The sequence below is a fragment of the Choloepus didactylus genome, chromosome 2, assembly GCF_015220235.1.
Source record: "Choloepus didactylus isolate mChoDid1 chromosome 2, mChoDid1.pri, whole genome shotgun sequence".
NCBI classification, from domain to species: Eukaryota; Metazoa; Chordata; class Mammalia; order Pilosa; family Megalonychidae; genus Choloepus; species Choloepus didactylus.
The window spans coordinates 153,206,459-153,228,497 of NC_051308.1; the positions used below are offsets into that span (position 1 = coordinate 153,206,459).

Consider the following 22,039-nt stretch of genomic DNA (forward strand, 5'->3'; position numbering starts at 1 on the left):
TTATCATAAGCTGATTCAGATGCTCTGTAAAAAGGAGGCAAGAAGTTACATATCCTTAGACTGAACTGCCAGAAAGTCACCAAGATTCACAAAAAGTCTTTTTCTGAAATAAGTGTGAAAATCTACCCAAAGCAACCTTTTACAGAAGCATGTAGAGCTTATAAGCTTCACCCCATACCCTGATGTTAAATGTGGCAAATTGCCTTCTAAAACGTATGTACCAACCCTGATTCATACTGGATTACCTTCCATCTGATGTCTTAACTCTACTCTCATTTCTATGTAAATATGCCCCAAAGCTTTGGATGAATGAGCTGTGTTTGGAACAATCTCACAAAATTCTCACTGCATGCAGAAAATATTGTTTTAGGATCTCAGTGGGCCAGTCATCACCTGTGATGAGTTGCTCAGCAGTTTTCCAAGGACTGAACACAGGTCACAACTTGTAGGGTCAAAGACTGCTTTTCTTCCCTGGATCTATCCAGATGTGTGCCAGGTCTGTAATCTGTCTAGAGCTCCTCCTTAGAAATGGACTTCTGAGCTACACACAAGAAATTCAGTCTTTGGTCAGAAGTCAGTCTCCTTTGGTCTGTATTTTCTTTTCTTTTCTTTTCTTCCCTCCTTTTGATATATTCCTTCTTCCTTCCTTTTCTTCATCCCTCCCTCTTCTTTCCCTCTTTTGCCATTTGTTATCCACCTACTAAATGGATACAAAGACAAGCACTGGGGATAAAAGATAAATATGAGGCCATAGTCAAACATGTTGGCAAAAGATCCATACACAAGGAGAATCAACATAGTATTATCCCTTTTCTTTGCTGCTTAGCTCTTTGCACTGTTTCAAACCCAAAGGATTTGTGTGAGCCAGACCAGCATTAGGAAAGATGCATGCCAACTAGTCACTTATCCCCTGCAGGTATTTGCCAAGGGACTCACCAAAGAAGGACAGGGGCATAAAAGCAAGCATGAGATTGCCTTGGATTGAAGTAAGAAATGAAGTGGCAATATACAAGTATCTTGACTCATAATCTGAGTTTAGAAATGGAATAGATTCAGATAGATTTGTTTATAAATTCCTTGCTATACCTGTAATTCTTGCGACTTGCTATTCAAAACCCAGGCTCCAAATAGGTTTGGATATTAAGTGATATTTAGATAAGCTTCTACATATTCAATATTTTCATCCATCATTTCTTAAACGGGACATGAGAAGAACCCCCTGAAATTTTAAGTGTTAGTGCATTGTTCTGGTCTATCACTTTCCCCTAATTGTCAGTGATATTTGTGATTCTCCAAAATATTTAACCACTACACCAACAATAATTAGCTTATGACCATAGGAAGAAAAGCAGACAACATCTGTGTAGGGCAAGTAGCTGCAGGAATGAAACTCGGGGAAAAAAGTTTAGGAACATGAATGAGTCAGCATGAGGAGAAAAATGATCTTGAATGATAGCCTTAAGGCTATAAACTTCAAAGAGGAAGCAAATTATTTGAGTTACCTTAGTAACACCAAGATAAAATGTAGAAGTAAAAATATGGGGTTTAACATTTAGAAAGCCTTCCTTAGCATTAATTCTCTTATATCATGGAATGGTCTTTACCATGGCAACATGCAAAATGCACATAAACTGATTAAATACAGAAAATATCCAAGGGCGTGGAAGCATGGTGATAAAGACTAAGCTGATCTACTACACATACCCTACGTTTCTTTTTTCTTTTCTTTTCTTTCTTTTCTGTTTTTTTTTTTGAGTCACAATTAAATAGGGAAAGGGAAAGGATCTGTAGGAATCAAATTTGACTTTCTTTAGTGATAAACAACCTTAAATGATATAAAAAGTTAAGTTTTACTTATTATTTCCACTTACTCCCCTTTCCCCAAATCTTATTCTACAGATCTGGTTGTATTATAGGAAAAAGCAAGAGAAAATTAAACAAACATAAGAAATAGAAACATCCCCCTAGGTTACAGGTTCCATGCTCAATCTCCACTTTTTTGGAGAAGATATGCCCCTGGTTATTAAGGTAGTAAGTGGCTCTTCTCAAGAATAGATAATCATATTACTATAATTTCAGCATATTAGAGAAATACTCTTGTATTATAGTGTTTGGAGCATGGCACTGAAGTCAAAGTGCCTGGGTCTGAACCCTAGCTCTGCCACTTGTGAGCCAGGTGACCATAAGCAAATTACTTAAACTTCTATTTCCTTATCTTTAAAATGGGGAAAACAATAGTCTCTCCCTTCACAGGGTTGTTGGGAGGCATGTCAGAGAACACTGTGACAAACACTAATTGAAATACTAGGTAGGATATTAGCACTTGATATACAACAGCTACTAATATGATAACAATCAGATATGAAAAGTATGAAGGGGATTTATTATTAAGACTAATAATTCCTTGGTGTTTGGAGCCTTCAGTCCTAAATTGAGGTACCATACCAAAAAATAATTCTTAATAAAAAGAGAAGAAATAAACTTTAAAAGAATCATTTTGTTATACAGGGAAGAAAAGGTGCAATGACATTTAATGTTATTGTGCCTACTAATTGCCAGGCATTAAACATGTTGTCTGTTGAACTTCCACATTCAACCCATTATTTCTACTCTACAGAACAGGAAATGTGCAAAGAGAGATTAAATAATTTCCCCAAGGTTACAGATGGCATAGCAACAATTGCAATTGGGGTCTGTCAGATTCCAGAGCTCAGGCTCATTCCATTTCATGAGGGAAATTATTTTAGTCTCTATCACCCTCCGTTATGGGAAATTCTGACTTGGCGTTCATTGTCAAAAACACCTATTTGGGCAGTTAGCTATGTGAGGACTGTATTCAGGGCAATCAGACTTGTGACTTGCGCTGATAGCTTAAAATCTGGCCTTGAGAGAGAAATCCTGTCGAGAAAAGATCTTTTTAAAGGTTTTAAAGGACTCAGCTTCTGTCCGTGAAAGAGTAACAGGTATGGAACTTAACCTTCTATCGAAAGTAGCTAGAAAAATGGAATTTTACTGGAGCATGGAAGCTCTTTTATGCTATACTCTTGGTTATGTCTGTTTTTCATTTGATGTAAATCCCTAGGTAGAGAATGCAATCTCCAAGTATTACTCTCTTCCAATCTCCTTTAGGGGAATCTGGATGTGATTTCCAGGAACTCAGTGCAGCAAAACAGCAGGAATCTTCTGTACTGAGAGTTTGAATACTGGGAAACTTATGGCAAATTAAAATAGAAGGACAATGACTACATACTTCCTTTTCATTGTCCTTGTTCAAATTAATTTGATCAAGAAACTTAACTTTTAACCATTTCCTGCTGCTAGAAAATTTTCAGGATCTCCTATCCCTGAGGTTTCAGAAAAATGTTTTGCTTTATTGCAGACATGTCCGCAAAGAGGATAAATTTTTCAACAAGTGGTTCAAATATTCATTGTCTCTTTCAGATTATGGCTCTGCATTTCTGGCTTTCCTATCAAAGTTCCAAAGTGTTTCCAGAGTGAGAGGACAGAAAATGCTTTAGATAGACTTTATGTAAAATATCTCAATGGGTACCTAAAGCCTCTTCCCAATCCATCCGGCTATAGCCACAGTTCAGCAAACTAACTCTTGATGCCAAGACATACCCAAACACAGTGGACCACTCTGAAGTTTTTGCTCCTTTAGGGGAATCTTATTTGTGATGTAATTTATAACATCACCCGAGTTCTGGGGCTAAAGCTCCCTTAGCTTCAATTTTCTTCATCTCATCTAACACTGCCCTGTTTGATACTTCTAATAGACACTTCTATTACTGCTTTGCTTTCTACTTTACTTCCACTTACTCACCCAACTCCCAGTTTCCTCCTTATCTAGTTATCCCCAATATAAGTAACTCATGATCTATCTGATGGGTCTGATATGGAGTTTGAAAGAGAGAGGAGTCAAAATGACTCCAAGATTTTTGGCTTGAGAAACTGAAAGGATGGAGCTGCCATTTACTAAAGGGAGGGGGAGGCTGCAGAAAGAGCAGGTTTGGGGGGATGAGGAGTTTGGTGAGAGACATGTTAAATCTGAGACATCTATTAGACCTCCAAGTGGAGGCTCACGCAAGCAGATGGACATACTAGGCTTTAGTTTGGAAAAGTCTGGTCTGCAGATATAAATTCGGGAGTCTTCAGGGTATAGAAAGTGGCTACAGCCATGGAACAGGATGAAATCACTTAGGGAGTAAGGACAAAGAAGAAAACTTTCTGAGGACTTCTGCAGCAAGGAGCATTTTCCCACCACATACAGGCATTAATCACTCATTTGCTTCCTTCTGGTTTCCGTGCAAATATCACATTACCAGAGAGACCTTCTATGGTCACCCTATTTGAAACATTAATATTAACTTATTACCACCAGCATCACACCATCCCAGCATTCCCTTTTTCATTCCTCTAATTAACTTTCCTCAGTAGCATTATCTCTAGACATACTACATATTTTATTTACTTGTTTACTTAAGTAAATGTTTCCTGCATTATAAGGTTAAGTGTCATAAAACCAGGGGCTTTGTTTTGTTCACTCCTATCTCCCAGAACCTAGAACAATGCCTGGCACATAAAAAGTCCTCAGTAAATATGTAACAAATGAATAAATGAGTATATACTTATTCTCCCAGTTTAAAAAAAAAATGTATATCAGAAATATTTATGTGAGTACTAGAATTGAGAAGTTTTAAAACACAGTCAATATAATCCTTTACCCTTTAGTCTCATTTACCTTAGTCTTAACCATGTCTGTTTCATTCAAACTCGAACTGAAGTCTGATCTCTTTTTCAGTTGTTGTATGGAGTAATGCCACCTTTCAGAGCTGCAGAACTCGATCTCTGGGTCTCGGGTGTCACACACATACCCAAAGTTCCAGGCAACTACCAGGCTATACCCAAAGAGCTCAGCATCTCAGAACTTAGAAATAAGAGTTAAACTCAGGAACAGACGTGACTACTGCAAAAGCTTACAATCTAGAAACCTTTACAAAGAGCCTTATTGAACATTTTGTACTCTTACATCGATTGCCCAATCTCTGCCCACAGTTCTATCCCCTGATAACCTACATTCTCCAATTCAATCAGCGTTTGCTCTTTATAGTTAGTTTATATTAGTGAAACCATACAATACTCGTCCTTTTGTTTCTGGCTTATCTTACTCAACATAATGTCCTCAAGGTTCACTTACCTAGTTGCATGCCTCACAACTTCATTCCGTTGCAGCTGCTCAATATTCCATTGTATGTATACACCACAGTTCCTTTTTCCATTCACCAGTCGATGTACCCTTAGCCACCTCCATCCATTACAAATTGTGAATGCTGCCACTATAAACACCAATGTGCCTCTAGTTATTTCTTAACCATCCCAGATTCACTTCTGCTTCAGGGCCTTTGCATTTGCAGTACCCTTTTCCTGGAATTCTCCTCTTCCTGAAACAGCTCAATCCCTCACTCACCTTCAGGTACTGCTGAAACTTATCCAGATTGCAAACAATTTTCACCATCTCTGCCACTACCACTCAGGCCCAAGCCTCTTGCTTGGGTAAGACTGCAAGGTCAATTTAATATTACACCCCACCCCAGCACTCCCTTTTCTCCTGGCTCTGCCTTATTTTTCTCCACAGCACTTATCTTTGATCACACCATATATTTTAGTTATTTTTGTGTTTCTTTCCTGTCTCTTCCCACCTGAACATAAATTCTGTAAGGGAAGGAATTTTTGCTGTTTTGGACAATGTTTTGTCCCCGATGTCCAGGAGAGTACCAGACTCCTATTCAGCATTAACAGATAATTGTTAAACGGAATGAGTAAAGTCACAGGAAACCAACCTATACGGAAAGACTATGTAAGCTGAGATAAGCAAAGGAATATATAGGCTAACTGATGAGTCAAGAGCCTGGAGTATATGGACAGGCTGAGGTACCAAGTACAAAATGCTTCAACTTAGTATACAGCTCTACACATTGCATCATCAGAGATTTGGGGGAGGCAGAAAGAATCTGTTGTCAAATGAGTGACCAAAAGGCTGTAGAACAGAACATGTGAGTTCATCATGTCATGTATATGTGACAAATAGGCCAGTTAGTTATGTTTTGATGGCTAGACCTGGGACCTCTGGAGGCAGGATGTTAAAGGAGAAAAGCCTCCTGCTGCCCTGCTAGGAGCCCAAGATGAGAATTTCTCTGGCAGAAAGTGCCACGTGGTTCCAAAGGGAAAACACATGGGCTGGTATGAGATTAGGAACTGCCAAAAGGAAAATCTGTTGACAGGATCTGGGCTGAGCCAGCCTCTTGAAATAAGAACACCTGGGAGAAAATAAAAGTCAGGGTAGGCTAAAGCAGTAACTCTCAGCCTCGGCCATACATTGGAATCACCTGGAGAACTTCAAAATACTGATACCTGGGTCCAATTAAATCCAAATCCCTGGGGTAGGACCCAGGCATGAGGTCATTTTTTAAAAATCCCCAGGTGATTTTCACATGCAGCTGAGTTTGAAACTGATTTCCTTGGAAACATCTTGTTTTCTCTTGTGATAAGAAGTAAACCAACGCACCAAATGAGATCATAAGGAAAAAGCAAAGCTCTATCTGGGCTACAAAACGAAGTGTTCACTTAAAAATATTTCAGTACTCTATGAATTTATATTTTAATATCATATCTGTAATTAACATTAACCCCAGATCCCACCTCACCCCAATCACCAGATGAGGAATGACAGGCTCCCCAATGTGGCCCACCCTCCTGTGGGAAGAACAGTCAAAAGAGTCTTAGACCATAATCTATTTTGAAAGCTGGTAGCCGAGTATGTTCACATGCGATCCAAGATCAACACCTTCCCTACCTGCTCTATTCACTCCTTCACCCTGCTGGGTTATTTATATTCTCAGCTATCTCCCCTCCCTCACTGTAAATTCTGTCAAGGGTAGAGACTGTGTTGCTTATTTTGGCTCTCCCCACCTGCTGTCCCTCCCCTGACCTAGATGTCTGAGCAGTAATGGTTTTACATGACACTGAGCCCATATGTATAGTAATGATTTACCCCTCTGAACACTTCCTGAATGCAGATGGCACTGTAGTTCTGATGGGGTTCATTTTTATTTGATAGGTGATTTATTTTAGAATAACAGTGACTATTGATCTTCCTTAACAAAAATCTATATGTGTGAAGGAAAACCCCACCTCCATCATGACAGTTGCTAATGTATACTGTGTACTTAGAGGATGTCCAGCGCTTCTCTCCATGTGTTACCTTATTTAATCCCCAAACACACTTAGGCTCTAAGTACTACTAACCTAATCTTACAGAAGAAACTGAGACTTACGGAGGTTAAATATTCTGCCTGAGGTTACACAGTGGTAAGGAAAGGAACCCAAATACGACCCAGGAAATCTGTTTTCACAGCCCATTATCCTAAGTCATCAATCCTAATATTCCATGGAGAAAAGAAACAGCAGAATTGAAAATTGAATTGAACTCATTCTTGATTTAATTTAGGAATTAGTTAACATGAAAGGATGTTTACCTTTACTCTATAAATTTGTTTGCTTTTCCCTTGTCAGTGGCTCCTAACTCTGGCTTTAAGTCTTTAGCTCTACAGCCTCCTGGTCAAGTACTTAATAACATTATAGAATTTGAAGGGTAGTTTCTTAGAATCTACTTCGCCCAGTAGTGAAATAAGAGTAGACAGTTTATTTTCCTGTTGGAAAAATGCCCATTTCAGCATACTGTACATACGTATTTTTATAAACACAGGTTTGATTATTATACCCACTGCTTAGTTTTGAAAAGAGAATGAGAATTTCCTTAATCTTCTTCATAGGTGATTCTAATATAAAATAGTGATGGTGCTTAGGCATAATCTTTCTAAAAATGAGGATAGAGCTACCCATTTTGAGATGGTAAGAGATGGGGAATGACTATTTTAAAACTTTATGGAGATTAAGCATTTTCTAACTCTTTTTCCAGATTATATTCCAATATATAATAAATATATTTAAAAATAGGCTCCATTCCAGGTTTCCAAGTAAACACACCCGAATACATTAATTAATTTATCAGAGCCTTAGACTGTTTTCAAATGCTATACTTACACTGCTGATGATGTCATACAATTTTGATTCTATTTGAATATGTCAACAGGAAGAGGTCTGGCAGAAACATAAAAATTCTAAGCAAACTAATTCTAAGACTCAAGCAACTGCTTTACCAGAAATGCAAGTTAAACCAAACAGTAGTGTGGCCAAAAGAGTATCAAAGAAAACCACTATTTTCCAGATTTGTGGTTTCCTCATAAAAGGACCTATTCTACTCTTATTTGGATATGATACAAGGGGGCTTTTGAAAAGCATGATCTATTCCAATAAAAAAAGATTCAGCTCAGCTGAGAAAATGTAAAGATGCTCTCAGTTGTAACACATTCCTGAAATTCTCTATAAATACATACCTGCTGCTTAACATTAATAACACACCTCATTGCCTCACTTTAAAACATGTTTTTGCTTATAAAATATTTTAACGAGACATGGTTTTTGTGATGGTACCAATTTGTTCTAAAATTTTTTCTCTTCTATTGAAGAATAGGTCTCCCTGAAAAATCTGCAGAAAAAGACTGTCATCACATTAACTATCTTCTAAACCAGAATGGCTACTACTGATTACTGCATCTATAGAGTTAAGCAGGCCATTCATAAAGGATGGGTTATGCCCCTACTTGGGGCACCAACATTATAGTAATTAGTATTTTCATACAAAACTTAAAGGTAATTTGTGCAAGTTAGTTCTCTTCTCTATGAAGTCACTATAATTGTTTTGCACATTTAGGGTGATCTGAAGTTCTTAGCAACACAACATATGCCAACAGTAAAAAAAATTTTTTAAATTCCTATTATTAATTTATAGTATATATTACCTCATTGAACATCTGCATTCCCAGAACTTTAAGTTTAGTCATTAGCAGCCACATTAATCTAAAAAATAAAAATAAAAATAAGTCATCTCTACTCACTCTTTTTGCACAACCTAATGCAGTGGTTACAATAAAGACTTCACAGGCAGAAAGACCTAGGTTTGAAATATATCTCTGTGGTTACTAGTTGGTGACCCTGGGCAGGTTATTTAACTCCTCTAAAATATGCATTTAATTTAGACAAGCGCTTGGCAGTAAAATGTGACAATTTTCAATCTCATTGTTTTATACAGAAAGTATTAGGTAGGCTTCTTTCCTGGGAAGTTTCTGGATTCTATAGCTACTGTTCATGGAAAGAGCCTGAGAGTACCCTCAAATTAATCATGATTGTTTTCATTAAAACATTTGTTATTTCTTCCCTTGTCTCAAGTTAGGTGGGTTTCTCCAAATCAACCATCTCTAACTTCATGTGTTACCGGCCCTTGGTGCATGAATGCATTGAAACAAAGCTCTGTGCAGATGCCAACCTGCCCCACTTCTTGAATTGGATATCCGGAAATCCAGAGGTCCCAGATGTGCAAATCTGCTTGATTCCCCAGAGAGTAGGTAAATCCTGGTGCTATAATTCAGCACCTAGCATCTCTGGAGCATGACCCTAAGTTTTAAGGGAACCTCAATAGCTAAGACCAGTAATGAACGATAAGATCTACTGACAAGTTCTTTAAGAACAAGTGCCCATGCCTCCCCCACACCTTACCAATGGTTAGCCCTGCTGGGGTGGAGGTAGTACCACTTAAGGAAAGGCTGCCCTTCTGATCTCTGGGGTCTTTCTGGGGTCTACCAGAGGGTCAGAAGCTGGCTGAGGAAACCAGTTGCAATTTGCAGGGCTGCCATGTCCCTTTAAGGGAGAATTCCTGGAAGCTGAGTCATATGATCTCCATGAGTAGTTACTGAAAGGTCCTTTGTGTTGAGTCTCTCATGCTAGTATGTATGTCCCTGTGCTCTTTTACCCCTAGCTAGAAAATGGCAGCATTATGCAGAAAAGACCACTTGTGGTCTACCAATATCTATTGTCTCATTTTTTACATAAAAATAGATAAGCATATGTTCTAGCTCACTTGCAGGCAAGTGTGGCCATGTGATTTATATTTCTAGTCAATGGAATATAAACAGAAAAGAAATATTCTACTCTACTGTGACCTTAAAGGAGCGAAGCTTGCCTCAGTGTGCCCTCCCTCCTAACTTCTGAGCTGTGAGGTAGGCATAGCATTGACTACCTTTAATTGTGTAAGTGAGGGCTATGCTTTAGCAATGGTGGAACATCGAGATGCAAGGAGTTTGAGTCCTTGATGTCACAGATCTACAAAGATCATGTTCAGATTAATATGAGATGAAAATAATCTCTTGCCTTGTTTAAGCCACTATTTAGGGGAAGGAAGAGCATGGGATCTCTGACAGTATTTGAACTACAGCTGAACTCCTTATTGATACCGGGCTGTGCTGCTCACCCTGGAGTAAATGAATGTGTGCCAGGCGGGGGGATGAGAAGTCATAGGAGATACATCTCGCATATTTTCCTGGTTTACTGATTTTACTAAAAGACTTTGGATTATAAAGAAGTTTTATACTGAAACCAATGAGGATATAGAGTCAAAGGCAAAATTCAGGTGCATTTTGAAGTTAAAATGTAAGATATTAAACAAAATTTATTCATTTGAGAAGAATGTTTCCAGCTCTAACCCCGCATCCCTGAGTTATGAAGAAAAATTTCTCCTGCCCTGAGGAGCATTAGTTGTAGGAAGAACCTTAGATTTGAAATCCGAGATTCTAGACACAACTCCATTTCTGACTATAGGCAAGTCCTACTCCTTGGCACTTTTACATTTCTAACACAGGGACATGCATATGTGTCCAACAAGTACATACTCCACACTTCTGGACTGCATGGGGGATAAAGCTGAATTAGGTATGGTCTTGAAAAGCAATTAGATTTTAGGTGTTGAAATTATGCAACAATGACACCCAAGTGGAAGTCATCCAACAAAAAGGCACTCAGAAGCTCACTACCTATCACCCTATTGTGAAGCCTCCAGTGGACAAGTTCCACAACTTACACAGAGCTTCCAAACAGCTTTCTAATGCTTCACCATTAAGGATAGAAACATAGTTAAGGATCACCACACATTTGGGGAATGCTACTGACCTGAGAGACAGATTCAAATAAGGCAAACTCACAATCAAAGGAACAAAAGAACACACAAAATAACCAAAGGCAAGAGAAAGAGACAAAGCTGAGAGAAGCAGAACACTTTTTAAAAACCTTAAACTATACTTTATATTCTCAGAGAGCTAAAGAAGATAATGTGTCCAGAAAATAAATATATCTGGAAAAAGATTAGATTTTAAAAATAAGATAAAAAGAGTCAACATAAAACTTTGAGTACAACGTGGAGGAACTTTACCTGAAAGTAGATAAAAAAGGCAAATGGGGAATAAAAAATATGTATGCAGATTTCACATCTAGTATCTGAAAAACAGAAATTTCATTTAAAAAATGAGGTAAGAAATTATCAAGAAATGGTACAAGAAAATTCCCAACTGTAGGATATGAGACTCAATATTAAAAAGGCTGACTAAGGTGTCCAGCACAATGAATGAAGACAGACCTATGCCACCATCATGAAATTTCAGAACATAAGGGATAAAGAGAAGATCCAGAAAGTTTCTAGAAGGGTAGAGGGGGAGAGAGGTCACATACAAAGAATCATACTTTTCAGTAACAATTCTGGATGCTAGAAGACAGTAGGGAAAAAAAGCCTTTAAAATTCTTAGTGGAAGTAGTTGTCAACTCAGAATTAAATACGCAAAAAACACATTCAAACATGAGAGTAGAACAAAGACTATATTTCAGACATTGAAGATCTCAGAAGATTTACTTTTATGTTCCCTTTCTTAAACTATTGAAGGAAGTAAAAGCAGTAAAAAGTCTCTACCCTAAACTCCAGACTTAAATATTCAGCTGTCTATTTGACATCTCCAATTTGATTTTCAGTAGATATTTCAAAATTAACAAGTCCAAGACAGAATTCCTCATTTCACCTCTAACCCTGGTTTTCCCACAATCTTCCACAGTTCAGAAACAGGAATTCCATCCTTGTAGTTCTGCTGGTGCAAAATCTTGGAATCAACTTTGACTTTTTTCTCTCATATTCAGATCTGTTTTGTTAAAAAAGCCTATTGGCTCAACCTTTAAAATATATCCAGAATCTGACTACTTCTCACCCCTCTACCACTATAACCCAAGCCATCAGCAAGTCTCATTTGTTTTATTGGAAATGGAGAATGCCCCCTTGACCGTATTCCCAACTGGTTCCATGCTTCCATTCTTGTCTCCTGTGGTATATTTCTTCTCTATGACTGTTTCTCAGAAGTGTGCCTTTTCAGGGAATCAGTGACATCAAAACAATTTTCATAAGAATACTAAGCCATTATTTGCCTTTCTCACTTTCCTTGTCTCATGAATATACAGTGCAGTATTCTAGAACCTACACAGCATGTGATAGTGAACAGATTAAATGCCAGGCATGGAAGAAATTTGTAAAAATTTTAAACAATGCCATTATTCATTATGTTTTTTGTTTTGGAAAATATGTTATTTTTCATAAAAATTATTTGTGTTAGCATGTAGTGACTTTATTGTTTTAAATAAATTAATAAATAGCTATTGATAAGTTTTAAATTTATGGTATGATAGATATGGTAATTATCTTTAGATATAACCCACATAAGAGCCCTTTGGAGTTTTCAATAATTTTTTTTAACAGTACAAAGAGGCCCAGAAACCTTTGTACATAGCAGCCAGAGTGACCCTTTTAAAACTCAAGCAGGATTGTGACCATCTTCTGCTCAGTGTCTCTAATGGCTCCTCATCTCACTCAGAGTAAAGGCCTACAGGATGCTCATGACCCTACAAGACCATCTCTTAACAACCACTACCTTTCCCCTCGCTTGAAGTCCCCACCCACACTGGCTTTCCCGCTGTTCCTGTCTCATGCCAGGGACATGCCTTTACACTTGCTCTCCTTTCTTGGAAATGCACAGCTCACTCACCTTCTCAGGTCCCTGCCTTACTATGTATTTAATCATTTCTCTTTCCAGATATTTAAATACCTGCAACAGTTTCCCTGTTCTCCTTAGTGCTAGCCCTTATCTTTGTTCATAGAGTAAGAACTCACAAGTAGTGGCTCTTTTTTAATATCCTCAAAAACTAGCAGATCTGGTCATTTGCACCCAGGCCTTAAAGTAAAAACACAAACCTTCAGGTAAGGCAGAACGAAACCCATTGCACAGAGCTCCAACTTCGTTCTATTTTAAAAATCCTCCCAAGACCCAGCCTCTATGAAAATCTGTAGATCTGATGTCTGAAAATTATTTTTAACCACCCGAATCCTTGTGCTGCAGGTATACTTTTATTTCTTTTCAGAAGAGATTTATAAGCACTCTCCAGATTCATTTGCATATCCCTTTCACACCTCTAGAAGTACTAAATTTCTCTTCAGCCTCTCTTCATCTTAGCTGAAACATCCCAAATCCTTTCATCTTTTCTACATAGATTCTGTTTTTCAATGCTCTAATCCTCTTTGTGATGGTCTTCTGACTCATTTCCATGTTTTTCATCTTTTTACTTAGTTGTGTAGCCCTAAATTAAACAAGCTATTCTAACAAAAGTCTGCGTGGTGTCAAAAGACCCTAGAGTCTACTTTTTTGTTCTTAATGCACCCCAGTGCATGCCTAAAAAAAAATACCACTATATTGCTTTGTAAAAAACAAACAAACAAAACAAAACAACAACAACAAAAAAACTGCCCCAAACTTGTTTGTATGATGAAACTTACAGCCTTGCTATGGAAAGAAATCAGTATTCCTGAAAAAATGCTTAAATAATTCTCTGACTTTAATGACATTAAGAATTGTTCTGGGGAATTAGTTATCACCCACCTAGTTGACCATCAGTTGTCAATCAAAGGTTTAGTGACCTTCTTTGGATTAAAATCCAATACGGATTATCTAAACACTTTATTTTCCTAAAAAAACGTCCCTACCATGAGCAAATCTTTGAATTGGCCTGCTGGAGAGGCCTTTTTACTTGCAGCAAGTTTGTTATAAAACTTTGATACATGCTAATAACTAGACTGTTTGTCAAGTGTTTTTAATGCAGGGATCAATAAGTTTTTTCTATAAAAGGAGAGATAGTAAATGTTTTTGGCTTTATAGGTCTCATATAGTCTATGCTGCAAATTTTTTACTTGATTTATTTTTAAATAACCCTTTAAAAATGTAAAAACCACTCTCTGCTCATAAACCATAAGAAAAAAAACACAACAAAAAAAAACAGGCTGTGGGCCAGATTAAGGCATTTGGGCCATAATTTGCCAATCTTTAAAAGTTCTAGGAAGGCCCGTGGAGACTTGTTCACCTCAAGAGAAGCTGAGCTGTTGGCAACCTCTGAATCAGTGAAATTCATGGCAGGTCCACTAATGGGATCCCTTTGTAATTCCCTTTTGGATGCTTGGATTTCTTACTGAGATATGGCATTTGGGGCTCCTCAATGTTTCACTGGAAAGGACTCTTGTTCTCTTGGGTTTTAGATGACTAGCCTTCCCAAGTGAGAGCTTGGAGAACAGTTTGGGTCCTAAATTTGGTTGAACTCAGAGTTCAGGTTGAAACAGGATTTCCCTCCACTGTGCCAAGGGTGAGATTACAGAAGTATTTTGAGATCTGAGTGACATAAGGGCCTTGCAGGAAAGGTAATCAAATGTAGAAACCAAAGTTTCTATCCCATGGTTTAAGTCTGAGGACTTCCATGGCCAGTGTTTTACATTTGATTCATTCCATGGCTAAACCGTCTATTATACTACTGAGAAAATAACCAAACTCCTTTAATAGAAAGTTCAGGATGAGCAAGTTTACATTATTAAGAAAAAATATCTAAAATTTGGAAATGAGGCAAAGGAAAGGCAGCATATCCTTTCAATGTAATACTGGAAAATTGTTTAACTCACCCACCCAAGGATTACTTAATTATTTAGGGAACTACACCTTTCTTTGGTTTGCTATCTACTACTGATTAAAGGTCACACTTGTGGATTTTTGTCCAGGATAAAATATAGCCCAAAATACCATGGTTTTATTGCCCTGAAGGACATTAGGCTAGAACATTACCTAAATTTGTATCTAATCTAGCAACCTTATTGTAACATTCTTTTTTTAAATAGTTCCTAGAATGCTCTCTGAACAGCTTTGTCATCTTGTTGGCTCCCCCTTTAATGAGTTGAATTAATCTTTGGCATTTGTCATTCTATATTTGTATAAGAATCATGTTTTAACTTTTTAGAAATTATACTGTAACAACATCCAGAGAAACCTTAATAAGTTACTTTGTGTTTTGCCTGTAGTGTTTATGTATATATTTGTATCTGTATTTGCATTTTTCTAACAGTTAAAGCTATATGTAGGAATTGGTTCAGAAGTTGAATATACATTTGCCTGTGTCTTTAAGCGTATTTACATCTTCTGTTTTTGTGGTCAGTGAGAGTTCTCAGGGCACCTCTTAGACCTATGGCTTGTCGTTTCCTTAGAACACCTGTAAGAATATAGGTTAATGAGTGAAATAAGCCAGACCCTAAAGGAAAAATATTGTATGATTTCACTTATAAGAAATGCCTAGAATAAGCAAATACATAGAGACAGAAGGTAGGTTAGAGGTTCCCAGAGGCTGACTGATGGTTGGGGGAGGAGGTAGGGAATTATTGCTTAAAAAATACAGTTGCTGTTTGGGTGGCAAAAAGTTTCGGTAACAGATGGTGATAAGGGTAGTACAATATTTTGAATGTAATTAATACCACAGAATTGTACACATGAAAGTAGTGAAATGGGAAATTCTGTGTTGTATGTATGTTACCACAGTCACAAAAAAAGATTAAATGGTCCCAGAAGTTCGTCAGTTGTGTGCCAGAAGAACACCTCATTAAACAAAAAGATTCACTTTGGAAATGAAGGGAGAAGGGGAAATTTGCCTGGTTGATTTCACAAGGATGTGAAGAGAAAGGGTTAGGGGAAGTTTCTCCCAGGTCTGTTGGTGATAATGAATTAAGAGAACTCTAAAAAGATCCAAACAGATAAAATATACTACCTATTGAGATAGTCCCTCCAATGCCACCCCAGCCAAAGAGCTGTACCTAAAAGAATGTTTTTCTTTTTGAAAGTAACTTTACCTCCTTCCAGAGGGAAATCAATAAGTCTGTAAAGTCTTTCAAATGAATGGACTTCATATTTTCCAGATAGCAGCTCAGAAGCATTTATATACATCCAGATGATATCTCTTCCCCCAACAAACAGGAGAAAAAAATGTACAAAAGAGAAATTTGGAGTTAACTGGTGGTATCCAATACCCCAAGGATAGGGAAAACATGTATGCAAAAGAAAGCCATCAAATTCAGAAATTATATTCTATATTTGTTAACCAACACTTTCAACCCAAAATTTTTAAAGATTTAGTAGTGCCTTAATAGTACCTTGCAAACAACTACAAATAAATTCTTTAAAATTCCAAGTTTAACTGATATTCTTGATAGTGATGAAAACCTGAACTAATTAAACTGTATGGTTAAATTTCATTTAAAAGACAGCTAAATATCTTAGCCCTGATTTTATTCTAGTGTGAGATATGATGCAAAACTTATATTTCATTTACTTCAAAAGGTTAAACATAGTTACCATATGACCTGGCAATTCCACTCCTAAATATATACCTAAGAGAAATGAAAACATGTGCACACAAAAAAACTACTCCACAAATGTTCTTAGCAGCATTATTCATAATAGCCCCAAAGTAGAAACAACCTAAACATTCATCAACTTGTGAATGGATCAACACAATGCAATATATCCATACAATGGAATATTATTTAGCAATAAAAGGGTATGAAGTATTGATATAGGTTACAACATAGATAAACCCCAAAAACATGCTAAGGGGTTTTCTAGTTGACCACGATAGCAGTATAAGATGCTCCAGGGTTCCTTTCCCCCCAGAATCTTTGAACAACTAGCAAAAACTGGCAGAGCCATCATCTTCAAAACTCTGGGAAACAGTAAAAGGGATGCAGTAACTTAACAAGTGCTGAATCAAGAAAACAAAGCTTTAAAAACTGTAGGAGAAACCCATAACTTGTATAATAAAGAAAAAAAAAACTGTAGGAGAATGGCATCAACATGGTGTCTTAAGACATCCCTTGAAAAAATCTCCCTAGAGCTTTAGTGAATAAAATGATAAATTCCACTTGTTTAGAACTTTATAGGATGGTAGAGACTGGAGAAGGACTCTAGAAATACTGAAATCAAAGAAAAAAAGAAATGTCAGGTAGGAAATTTCTGTCCTGGACCTGCTGGCCTATTCCTGTTTCCCTCCCCCTCACGCAGTCCCATGCAGCTTGGGAGTTGCACAGAGGCAGCACGGCCCGGGTCCCTCTCACTGCAGGCAGAAAATACAGAGCCACTCGCAGCAGTGAATTAGAATCCCACACACATCCAGGCAGAGGGACCAAAGTCCACAGAGACCCAGGGCAGAACACAGCTGGTAAGGAGTGTTGCATACAAAATGAGAGAGAGAGAGACAGAGAAAGACAGACAGAGAGAGAGAGAGAGAACAAGGGAGGGAGGGAGATGGAGAGGGAGGACTGCTGGCAAGGACTGCTGTGCCCTTACTCAATCCAGTTGCTTTTGGCTGTACCACCTAAACCCAAAAAGGACTTTTCTAGAGTGACCCACCTTTCTGGATTGACCCAGTCTTGCTCCCTGGGGCAGAGTACCACAACAGGGAAGAAAGTAGAGGCAGAAGATTCCAAAAAAGGGTGTGGGGGTTAAACTGAACTGTTCTGGGCCCCAGAACTGAAAAGTGTAAGGAAAAGGGGGAACTAAGTGAGGGAGAAAATTCAAACAAATCATAGGAGCTGGGGAGAAAAGTCTACACAAAAACAGAACAGATCAAGATTCCTGGAGAAAAAATAGAGGAAAGAAAGCTTTCTCCTAAAGGTGAAACAACTGCACAAAAAGTACAATCTTAAAAATGGCAACACATATTCAGGGCAAGAATCAGATGATGAAGAGCTAAGAAAATCTGAGCAGTTCAACACAAGCTATTCTAGTGTTAGAATAAGGTCAGCTAAGAATCAAAGAAGAGCCTTAACACAAAGACAATCAACAATAAAACCCTAGACAAGAGGGAGAAATGGGCCTTCAGATTTAACTCATCAAGATAATCAGATGACTAGACATCAGCAAAAAAATAACAAGCCACACTAAGAAACAGGAAGATATGGTTCAATCAAAGGAACAAATTAAAACTTCAGAGAGGACTCAGAAGTTGGAACGACTAATCAAAGATGTTCAAACAAATCTCCTAAATCAACTCAAGTAGACGAAGGAAAATAGGCATAAAGAGCTAAAGGATATTAAGAAAACAATGTGTGAGTATGAAGAAGAATTTGAAAGTTTAAAAATAAACAAAAATTATGGGAATAAGAGACACAATAGTAGAAATTAAAAATACACAGAGGCATACAAGAGCAGATTTAAACAAGCAGAAGAAAGACGCAAACTAGAAGACAGGAAATCAAAGTCATACAGTCAGAAGAACACAGAGAGAAAAAAGAATAGAAAAAAATTGAGCAGTGTCTCAGAGATTTGAGTGACAGCAGAAAGCACATGAACACACACTTCCTGGGGACCCCAGAAGGAGAAGAGAAGGGAAAAGGGGCCGAGAGAATATCTGAGGAAATAATGCCAAAACTTTCACAACATTTATGAAAGACATAATTATACATGCCCAAGAAGTGCAGCACACTCAGAGACACATACTAATCAGAACGTCAAATGCCAAAGATAAAGAGACAATTCTGAAAGCCGCAAGAGAAAAGCAATTAGTCACATACAAGGGATCCTCAATAAAACTAAGTGTCAATTTCACATCAGAAACCATGGAAGCAAGAAGGCAGTGGAATGATATACTTAAAAGTACTGAAAGTGAAAAACTGCCAGCCCCAAATTCCTTATCCAGAAAAACTGTCCTTCAAAAAGGAAGGAGACAGGAATGAGCCTGGCCCTGGCATCAAGGGATTGAGAATGCCTTCTTGACCAAAAGAGGGAACAGAAAGCTAACAAAATAAGGTTACAGTGGTTAAGGGATTTCAGAGTTGAGAGGCTATCCTGGAGGTTACTCTTAGGCCAACTCCAGCTAGACATTCCAAATGGCCACAATATGCCAAGACCTAATCAACAGTAGTCCCAAAATACCCAGGTCCCTAACTAAGACTCTATGATACAAATCCTCCAGAGTGTTCCTATGCCAGAGAAGTCCCAAAACCCAGAGGCATCAACCAGATGCAACCCCCTTCCCCACAATGTTGACACCCCTTTTCAGTATGAACAAGTTAGGGTGGTCACTACCTAGACATCCCTGAAAATCAAGAAAGTGATTAAACAAGAGGAAGGGGTAGCAACAAACAAGATAGGATTTAACAAAGGATTATGAATACTGAATCTTTATATAAATATATTTTTTAAGATGCTAGGGTATTAGAATAGCTAGAAGGAAATAACTGAAATGGTGGAACTGTAACCCATAACATTCCTTGAAATCTGCTCTATAGCTACTTGTTAAATTATACTTTGAAAGTTATCACCTTTCTGTATGTATGTTATATTTCACAATAAAAATGTAATAGGTATCAAATGTAAAAAAAAAAAAATGAGGAAGAGTTAAAAATATTTAGTTTAATGGAAACTGAGAAAGTTCATCAACAAAAGATGTGCCCTACCAAGAATTACTAAGGGGAGTTCTGCAGGTGAAAGGAAAAGACAGGAAAGACTGACTTGAAGAAGCATGAAAAATGAAGATCAAAAGTAAGGGTAACTAAAGGGGTAAATAATACTATATCCTCAATATATAAACAACTCTACTCTTCAATTGCTATAAGAATCAGAATACAATTGAACAAGAAAAAGGCTTATTTCCTGATAACGGACATGCAAAATATAATGTGGTAATGTGGGACAAAAACAACATAAAGAGGGGAAACAGAGAGATTTGGGAACAGTGAGTGTGTATGCTATTGAAGCTAAGTTGGCATCTTTTCAAATTAGATTATAGAAGTAGGTTGTAGAATACAAACTCCTTTGGATAACCACAAAGAAAGTATTTTTAAGATATACGGAATCAGAAACGAGTAAGGTAACAGTAACAAAACATCAACTATACAGAAAAGGAGGTTGCAATAAAGGAAAAGAGACAAAAAAAAAAGATATGACCTAAAAAACAAAGGACAAAATGGCTGAAGTCAGTACTGCCCTACAGTAATAACAATGAACGTCACTGGAGTATACTCCCCAATCAAAAGACAAAGATTGGCAGAATGGATACAAAAGCATGATCCAACTATATGCTGTTTACAAGATTTAAAAGAGAGTCACCTTAGACACAAAGACACAAATAGGTAGAAAATGAAAGGATGGAAAAAGATACTCCATGTAATCAGTAACCAAAAAAGAGCTGGGGTAGCTAAACTGACATTGGACAAAGCAGAATTTTGGTCAAAAGCTGTTATAAGAGACAAAGAAGGACACTCTGTATTAACAAAAGGGACAATTCATCAAGAAGAAATAACATGTGCCCCAAAATACATAAGGCACCGACAAAAGTGAAGGAAGAAATTGACACCTCTACAATAGTAGTTGGAGACTTCAATATGCCACTCTCATCAACAGACAGAACATCTAGACAGCAGATCAATAAGGAAACAGACCTTGAATATTATGATAAATGAACTAGATCTAACAGACATATACAGAACACTGCACCCCCAAACAGCAGGGTATACATTCTTCTCAAGGTCACATGAATCATTCTCCAAGAGAGACCACATGTTGGGTCACAAAACAAGTCTCAATTAACTTAGAAAGATTGAATTTATACAAAACATCTTCTCTGACCATAATGGAATGAAGCTGGAAATCAGTAACAGGTGGACAACTGGAAAATCCACAAATATATGGAAGTTAAAAAACACACTCAAACAATCTGTGAGTCAATGAAATTGCAAGGGGAATAAGTAAATATCTTGAGATGAATGAAAATGAGACACAACATATCAAAACTTATGAGATGCAGTGAAGGCAGTGCTGAGAGGGAAATTTTTTAAATGCAATTTTATTTCGATAAATTCACACACCATACAATCCATCCAAAGTATGTCATCAATGGCTCCCAGTATCATCACATCAACATTCACCACAATCAATTTTAGGACATTTTCATTACTCCAAAAACAAAAATAACAATAATAATAATAAGATAAAAATATGACAGAAAACCCAAAATATCCCATATCCCTTATCTCTCCCTATTATTGACCCCTAGTATTGATGTGGTACATTTGTTATTGTTGGTGAGAGAATATTAAGATATTAATGTTAATTATAGTCCATAGTTTGCAATAGGTACATTTTCTCCCAAATGCCCCTCTATTATGAACTCTTTGTAATAGTGTTATATATTTGTTCCAGTTCATAAGAAAACTTCTTAATATTTGTACTGTTAATCACAGTTACCGTCTACCAGAGAATTCACTGTGCTATATATTCATGTTTTCAACTCTAGCTTTCTTTCTGGTGACATACATGACTCTAAACCACATTCATTCACAATTCAGCACTATTAATTATACTCACAATAATGTGCTACCATCACCTCTGTCCATTTCCAAATGTTTAAGTTCAACCTCGTTAAACATTCTGCACATATTAAGCAATTGCTCCCCATTCTCTGGCCTCATTCTATCTCCTGGTAACCTATATTTTAGATTTTACATCTATGAGTTTAATATTATAATTAGTTCATATTAGTGAGATCACACAATATTTGTCCTTATGTGCTGACTTATTTTACTCAACATAATGTCTGAGAGAGAAATTTATATCCCTACATCCTTACAGTAAGAAAGAAGAAAGAGCTAAAACCAAAGACCTAACTGCACACCTGGAGGAACTAGAAAAAGAACAGCAAA

At 37.3% G+C, this 22,039-nt stretch overlaps 1 protein-coding gene across 2 annotated transcripts in view; it reads right to left on the bottom strand.

Moving 5' to 3' along the window:
* Positions 1-22,039, bottom strand: part of LRRC8C (leucine rich repeat containing 8 VRAC subunit C) — a 105,283-nt gene that overhangs the window by 51,262 nt on the left and 31,982 nt on the right. The window contains exon 2 of one of the 2 annotated variants that reach the window (XM_037826682.1): positions 8,922-8,979. The exons of the other annotated variant lie outside the window; for it this stretch is intronic. Within the exon in view, the coding sequence (XP_037682610.1) occupies positions 8,922-8,926 (5 nt within the window). The 5' untranslated portion in view covers positions 8,927-8,979. The remainder of the gene's footprint in view (positions 1-8,921; positions 8,980-22,039) is intronic. 2 annotated transcript variants of the gene reach the window in all.